Source organism: Corvus moneduloides, chromosome 1 (assembly GCF_009650955.1).
Source record: "Corvus moneduloides isolate bCorMon1 chromosome 1, bCorMon1.pri, whole genome shotgun sequence".
In the NCBI taxonomy this organism is placed as follows: domain Eukaryota; kingdom Metazoa; phylum Chordata; class Aves; order Passeriformes; family Corvidae; genus Corvus; species Corvus moneduloides.
Window position 1 is genome coordinate 48,700,926 of NC_045476.1, and position 8,458 is coordinate 48,709,383.

At 46.4% G+C, this 8,458-nt stretch overlaps 1 protein-coding gene across 1 annotated transcript; it reads left to right on the forward strand.

The window, feature by feature from the left end:
• Positions 1–413: 413 nt before the first annotated feature.
• Positions 414–3,877, forward strand: HOXA7 (homeobox A7). The gene is made up of 2 exons (XM_032109219.1): positions 414–1,029; positions 2,069–3,877. Exons 1-2 carry the CDS (start codon positions 654–656, stop codon positions 2,350–2,352), a joined length of 660 nt encoding a protein of 219 aa, XP_031965110.1. The 5' UTR covers positions 414–653; the 3' UTR covers positions 2,353–3,877.
• The last annotated feature ends 4,581 nt before the right edge of the window (positions 3,878–8,458 follow it).

Consider the following 8,458-nt stretch of genomic DNA (forward strand, 5'->3'; position numbering starts at 1 on the left):
TTGATTTCCAAGGCTCGGCACCCCTCGGGACCAGAGGGGGGTGCCCTCGCAAGCCCTGTTGCAGGGTTACCTCCTGATTCTTTCCATTACGAGAAAACAACGCGGGGGGAATGAGCCACCCCCTTTAAACTTGATATAGATACATATACACACACATAGACATATATATTTAAAATTTTTAAATTTGATTTGTCGCAACGCCCCCCGGTCCATCAGCGACCACGCGGGGTGCGCGCGTCCCCGGGGGCCGAGGGGCCGGCCCGGGCAGCGGCTGGAGGGCGGCTGGAGGGCGGCTGGAGGGCGGCTGGAGGGCGCTGTCGGGCGCGGCGGCAGCGGCGGCAGCGGCGGCAGCGGGAGCAGCGGCGGCGGCGGCGACAGCAGCAGCAGCAGCAGCAGCAGCAGCAGCAGCAGCGGCGGCGGCGGCGGCCCCAGCCCGTCCATGGCCGGGCACCGTCGGGCCCCGGCCGGCACCACCTGTGAGGCGGGCGGGGATTGGCGGGCGGCGTCACATGACCGGTCACGTGCTCCGGGCAGCTCAGTCCAAAAGAAAATGGGGTTTGGTGTAAATCTGGGGGTGTAATGTTATCATATATCACGCTACCTCGTAAAACCGACACTGAAGCCTGCCGGACAACAAATCACAGGTCAAAATTATGAGCTCTTCGTATTATGTGAATGCGCTTTTTAGCAAATATACGGCGGGGGCTTCTCTTTTCCAAAATGCGGAGCCTACTTCTTGCTCCTTTGCAAGCAACTCCCAGAGAAGCGGCTATGGACCAGGCGCGGGTGCCTTCGCCTCCTCCATGCCCGGCTTGTACAATGTGAACAGTACCATATATCAAAGCCCGTTCTCTTCCGGATACAGCCTGGGCTCTGATGCCTACAACCTGCATTGTTCCTCTTTTGATCAGAACATTCCCGTCCTCTGCAATGAGCTAACCAAACCCAGCTGTGAGAAAGCGGAGGAAAGCAACCTGCACAACCAGGCTGAGCCTAATTTCCGGATATACCCCTGGATGAGGTCTTCAGGTAGGGGCGAGCGGAGAGGGCTCGGAGCCGTGGCAGTCAGGCAAAGCGTGTCGCCAGGATTACTGTCAGCACAGCCTTTATGGTTTTAATTATAGCCGAGGCGCCATTGCGTAGAAAGCCCGTGGCATTGTATGTAAATGAGTATCATAAAACTTTTTATTGCCCAATTAATGGGTTCTAGCCTCGTAAATTTATTTAACTCCATTTGCTATGGAATTTTAGCATTGAGTTGATTTGCGCTGTTTGCTACTAAAAAGCGGAGAGTTGGCTGCGGGCTCCCAGAGCCCCCGCGGGTAAGCGTCTCCCCTGCCCTGCTGTCGAAGTTGGGAAAAAAAAATCCCGCTCGCTGGGGAAGGCGGAGGGGACAGGGGCGTTTAGGACCGAGGGACGGCATACTGAGGACTTTGCCAGCCCGCGTTGCCGAGACGTGCCACTCTCGTCCCCCCCTGCCCTTTCCACGGAGATAAGGATCTATAGAAATGTACTAAACAGGAAAACGGAGGGGGGAGGGGGGGCTGGGGGACGAGAGTCTGTGTGAAAAAGGAGAGCTCTCTTCTGGAGCTAAATGCTATGTATTGTTTACGATCCAGGCGGGATGGGGGGGGTGGGGGGGGAGCCCACGACATTAAAATAAAATAAATACAGCCCAGCCTTCCAGCTTTTTATTTCCCCTTGTGAAACGTGAAAGTCTGGAAGGTTTTAGGGAAATACATCGCCTGGGGGAAAAGTTCCTCCTCCCAAAAGCAATTTCCTCCCCCACCTCCTCTCCTGAATGCTTTCTCTTCACTTTTTCTAGGTCTCGAGCAACTTAATTTTTGCCCTGCCTGAGCAGGGCAGGTCGTGTGGTTGAAATGTCTTTGTTAGGGCAAAGTGTGGGGGCGGGTGGAAGTCGAAGAAGGGGATCGTTCAGTCTGGCTCGGCCACTTTTTTGTTTGTTTATTTATTTATTCATTAAAAACATCAACAAGAAAAATAAAAAGAGAAAACTTTCCACTTCTCTTCTTGTCTAACTCCTGGCCGTGTGTTTGCCTGTTTTCAGGTCCAGATAGGAAGCGAGGGCGCCAGACCTACACCCGCTACCAGACCCTGGAGCTGGAGAAGGAATTCCACTTCAATCGTTATCTGACTCGGCGGCGAAGGATAGAGATCGCCCATGCCCTCTGCCTGACGGAGAGGCAGATCAAAATCTGGTTCCAAAACCGGAGGATGAAGTGGAAGAAGGAGCACAAGGAGGAGAGCTCCAGCACCCCGGCTCCCAACGAGCCCACGTCAGCAGCAGCTTCTGTCGAGAAAGTGGAAGAAGACGAAGAGGAGGAGGACTAAGAAGTCCCACTCAAGGAAGTGATCTCTTAGAATAGTGTATGCACATGACAGTTGGAAAAGCTCCCTTTAAAGGAAAAAAAAAAAAAAAAGAAAAAGAGAGACTTACTGTTTTTATTAAAAAAAAAATCAGTTCCCTTTAATAATCATCTTGAAAGCGAGCATTTGCAAACATGAAAACATTTCTTGGGTTGGTTTTCCAGCCTTCTCTCCACTCTCCCATACTCCCCAAACCTGCCCTATGCCGAACCTTTCGGTAATATTTCCTAAGAGCATCTTACAATCAGTTTGGTTTTTTTCTTCATTAACCCAAACCTGGGTGGGCTTCTTCAGGGGACATTTCAGTGGGAGAACTGCTGCTTGCACAGATAGTAAACCGTGACCTTCCGAAGTAACTACCTGACTCAATAGTCCCAATCATGTGTAAGGGGAAAAGTGCATTAGGCTGACATTAAGAAAAACTACCTAATTTTGAATAAGTAGCTCTGCACTTCTCTTTTTGTTTTCTTTTTTTTTTAATTGTTGTTAGAAAAGTATCATAAGTAATAGCTACACTAACAAAAGGTTAAAACAGCAAGTAAGGGGGAAAAAATGTTCCACAAACCACTACACTCTACAGCAATTATTTGTACTACCTATTTTCCAGACTACCTACCTATATATCTTGCTCTGCCTACCTATCTTCGAAAGTATACTGTATTTTAGTAGTCAAAAGGATGTTACAAGATTACTAATGTGAATCGCAAAATGCTTTTAGACATGTAAGTGTAGTAATTCGAAAAGCACGCATCAATAGCTTTGGTATAGAATTTGGTACCGAAAAGTCTGAATATATTTAAATTTAAAATAATATATTTATTCCAAAGCAATTATAAATGAAAACCATATGCTGCAATATATCTTTGTTCTCGATTCTTTGCTATTCTGAGAGAGGAAGCAAACACACGCCAATATTGTACAAAGCGGTTTAATATCTCCCGTTGGCTTCTACCTTCGGCTGCTTCTGCTAAAGGCCGTTTTCTTATTCTACATTGATCTTACTTAATACAGCGGAAAGTGTTCTTTGAAAAGTGAATTTAAATGATCATGTAACCACCTTAAAAAAAAAAAAATCCACAAACTGTTTGTCCTGATTATCTGAACGTGTTAATATGTAATACCATGAATTTTCCTACAATAGCAGATATTGTAATTTTTTTGTCATTTATATTCGTCTTGAACCTCATTTGTAAGATCATGTCATAAATTCGGAAGTATGTAATTAATTTGGAAAGTTTGTAGCATGATGTATTGTTAAGAACTCTGTATAAATCCGTCTTGAAGGTTTGGCTAAAGTTTATTCACAAATTGTATGTTACAATGTGTTTCGATGTGTTCGTTGTGAACATTTGGATATGCCGTGTAAGTATTGGAAGTGGGAAAAAAAATGTCTGTGAACTCTCTTTGGAAGTGATACCGTGTTCAACTATCTCCCACGATAAATGTGTTTTATGTTACACAGAAAATAAATATGCTTGTTGACAATGAATTGTGTTTCTTTATTAAGGAACCAGTTCGAGGGAAGCATAAAAAAATATATTACACAGTCAAATAAAGAAATTAGACCCTCTAAACATTTTTTTTTTGTTGTTAATCAGAAAGGAAAAAAAAAAAATCCCAGGTGATGAATTGATAGGAATCAGTCAATATCTCTATCTCGACTTCGTGATTTTTTTTTTCCCTGGCGTTGTTGATTAATAAAGCAGAAAGCCTTCTTTATGGGAGAGCTTCCTTCCACCGTGTTCCCGTGTCCTCTTGCAGTCATAACCCCAGTCCAGACGATCGGCGATCAAGTCGAAATCGCATGCAGTGAAAGAATATTTTGTAATGAACAGAAAGTGCAATGCGAAACTTCCAAGTGTAAATGATCTGATCGGATATATATGTGGTTTGTGTGTGCGGCTTTTGGGGGCCAGGGGGCATCACGGTGGCACGAAAATGGGAAAAAATTGCCCCACTTTAGAAAACGTCTCATTTTTGTCAGGTACCACGTAATATCAATGAGATCTAATATTTCCCTTTTTTAATTTTAATTAAAAAAAAAAATCTAACCCGAAAAGTCCCTTTATTCGGCCGGGTAAATAGAGGTAGACCTGGAGCATTTTTTGCGCTGAAGTTCCCTTTTTTCTACTACACTCCATTCCTGGTCAATGTACTAATTGTAATTTTAATAAAATTAGTACAAAGTCCAGGTCTTTTAAAAAACTCCAGGGCTGCCTCTGTGGTAAGATGGCGCCTCTCTAAGACCTGCCTCTTCTTAGTGATGAGGAAAAGGCCATAAATCCGTTGTTGTTTATGAAAATTTACAACTTTGCAATACAACTTTATGAGTTGTTCGGTTTTTCCATTGGTCGTTGTCGGTCATGTGGATGGTAACCGTGAACATGAACTTTTTTATAATTTCCCTTGCGAGAATAGAGCCGCATTCTTTTGCTGAGCTCTGTCCTGCTTCGGATCTCTCTGGCTTTCAATCCCCATTTCATTTGTTCTTTGTAAGGCAATAGTGAACAAAGTGTGCGGAGGTTCGGCATAAGCAGCCGCCTAGAACACAGATCCGGGATGGCAATTTCCAGTTCCCCCGCTGGAAGGTGTGGCATATTGGATTCAAAGCACTGGCGTGGCAGATTTTCAACTTGCAACCTGGCTAATTTCCTGCTTCTTCTGGCACCAAAAGGAGGGCGATTCGTCTCCTGTGCAGCCAAAGCGACAGCTGTCAAAGTCGCAGGGGCTCCTGTGAGCCAGAACCTAAAAGGTGAGAAATGTATATGACACTACTGTAAGCAGGGAAAAATGGTTTAATACGTTTAAATATTAGACATGTGCAATTAAACCAAATGGAAATGTTACCGGCCAAAAATAGAGATGGCTGCAGCTCAGTTGATTCTGACTTAACCAGTGCATGCAAAAATATGCCTAAATAAAATGTTTGTTTTCTGTGATTTAGCAAGGAAGCGGTGTATATATATATTTGTTTTTTCACGAAGTTGATTTCTTTTTGCATTAGCCAGGGGTATGTTGTGACGTTCAGGTTATTTTCTAATAATTCAGTTTTACAGCATCAGTGGAGGGGATTTTTTTTCCCCAGCACGAGGGAAAAAAAGTGATATCCCCAAACATTTTAAAATATTAATTCGCATCATTAACTCATTAACTTAAATTTCATTTGCGGTTGACGAAATTTAGATGTAATTTATTTTTTACTATTTCATTAAAAAAATACCAAAAAAAACCCCAAAAAACAAACAGCACAATGTCTCCTATCTTCTCTGCCATGTCCGGGAGGAAGGCTATTTCTAGACGGGGGGAAACAGCGCGAATGTGCCTTGGATTTTCTTTATCAGATCAAGCGCTGCCTGCATAAATCCCTTGCCCCGCCGTGGGTCCGTTCCCGGCGGTTCGCGGCGTGGGCGGCTTGCGCGCCTCGGCTGCGCGGAGCGGGCTTGGCGGCGGCTTAGCCCATTTCAGCGCCGGAGACGGAGCTTTCCCCCCCTTTCTCTCCTTGTTGTGACTGTTACGGTGCGGCGCTGGGGCGGGGGAGCGGCGGCCGGCGGGCCGGTGCCCCGCGGTGTGTGCCGGCGGGGAGCAGCGGGGACCCGGGGACGGCGCCCCCGGCACTCCCCGCCGCGAAGCCCGGCTCCGCTCCCGCCTCCTCACGGCGAAGGAGCGGCTCGGAGGGCTTTAAGCGGCAGCCTCGGCTCTGCTTGTGCCGCCGGGCTGATAAAGCACTGCATTTGCATTGCATTGCGGTATCCGCCGGACTGGAGCTGCAGTGAGCGCCGGATTATTTATTGCGGGGCCGCGGGTGCTCAGTGCTGCCACGGCGTGGCGGGATGAGGGAGGCGGGCGCGGAGTGGAGCGGCACCCGCAGTCCCTGGAAGAGCAGCGCTGGCAGCCTGCGCTGCTCTGGGGAGCCTAAATAAAAGACCAAGATGGCAAAAAAAAAAAAAAAAAAAAAAAAAAAAAAAAAAAAAAAAAAAAAAAAAAAAATCCGGCCTACCTTTTTCTGCGGGAGTATCGGAGCTCGCCCCCGGGCTAAATATTCCGGCAGGGCCGGCTCTGCCCACTCCACTTGCCCTCCGCTTCTACCTCGGTGTGTGTCAACCGCAAGTTACCACGGTGGGAGCCGGCGGGGGAGGACCCGCCCGCGTCCCCCCGGCCGGGCTCCCTGTACCCCGCCAGTCTAAACAACGGTCCGCCTTGCCCAAACTGTTTGGATTAGGAGCTATTAGTTAAAGGTTGGTTTTCATGACGCTGGCGAGCACGAGAATGATTTGAAAGTGGTTTTATATACCAGGAGAAGGAGGCTTTTAAGCTTAAGAGGGTAACTACCCCCGCACCTGTATCCGAAAGTGTCTGGGGTCGCGGACGCGTTTTCGGCGGGAGGAGGAAGGCGAAGTGTTCTGTGGAGGAGGTGCTGGGTGGAATTACGAAAACAAATAAACGGGGTATGAAATACACAGGTATCGCGAAGTGTGACTTTGTTTCGGTGGCAAAATGCAGAGGCTGGCTTTCTTTCTGCTTTCCAGAGTGGGGGCAGGAATGGTGAAGGAAAACTGCTGCGAAATGTGTCCAGGCAGGACATTTCCTCAGCAGACCTAGGGGGTAGCAGATTATTGTAATTCGGGGTTTTCTGGGGTAGGGGGAGGAGCGGAAAGGACGCCTGAATGCGACTGAAGCAGAGATTGCAGTGCAGATTGTTTAGCTGTCACTGTAACTACTCTAACACTACCCGGTCAGGCAAACGTGCACATTTCATTTCTTTTCATATTATGGGATCGACGAAGAAATATTTTTCCTGCCTGCGGCCGGGCTTTCACAACTTGGTTTGGACGTAAACAGTAACTTGAAAAACGGGAAAGAAACAAAAAGAAACAGAGGGAGGAAAAATTGGGCTCTAACCGATGCTATAAAATGCAAATATAACTAAGCCTGGAGCGATTTTTATTTTAAATTTTGTTTTGGTCTTTGTGTGATGGATTCAAACAAAAGATCGTCTGCCCATAACTTTTTAAAGTAAGGCCGGTGGGGTTTGCTTGTCCCTAGTATTCATTTTTTCGTGGTGCGTTTTCGGTCTGACCTAAACTGGCGAAAATATGCTCTTTTAAAAACCTTTCCGCATTTAGCGTGCTGTGTATGGGTGCTTGCTTGCTGATGTTTCCTCCTTTTTAAACTCTATTCTCACTGAGTAAAAAAACCTTATTTTTCCGGAGGAATCTGCTTTTCAGGAAATACATGTTTCTGAAATGACCTCTCAAAGCATGCAGCTAGAGAGCTGTAATTCTACCAGGTGTGTTTGTGGATTAGCTGAGCTGAAGAGGTTAAGGAAGTTGAAAAAAAACCCGAAGGCAATCAACATCTGAATGTGAAAGTCCAGCTGAGACTGCAAACAATACAAACTATTGTGGAGCGATGTTTTAACTCGCTACTGTTTTATAGGTATCGTAATCTGCCCCCGGAAATGAGACAAATAGTCTCCCAACAACAACAAAACTCTCCTTTGAAAGCTGCTTTAGGAAACGGGGCTCGTACGAATGTCACTTTAGGTGACAGAGTGCGTTTAAAATTAGTCTATTCAATCTGTTGTAATGGGCACGGATTATGAGTAAACACAGCTTGGAATGAACAACCTCCTGTTATCTGCAGGAACTGCAGGGTTACGGCTGAATTAAATGCGCATCAGCAAATTTCATCAGCACTGTTACTGTCCGAGCCCTGGGCCAAGAATTATATTTCCGCTATGGGGTAACTGCCATATTGAAAAATGAAGGTGGAAATGTTTGTTTCGTGTATTGTTCTTCCCCTGTTAAAGACACACACCCACGTTTAATCAAATTATTCGGAGCAACAACGAAACCGATTGGCTTCTGCTGACTCATTAGCGGGGTTGTATTAATTAGGAATAGTCCTACTGGCTCGTTTTTGAATTTGAATGTTTGATTCCCTCGGCTCTACTCTGGCGGGAGGGGGGTAGACTTGGGGAGAAGAGACACATGGAACTTTATCTGGGCTGCCGGGGGGCGCCGGGAGCTCATACAGATCTTCCCGAGGCCTCCTCGGGCACTTGGTGCAA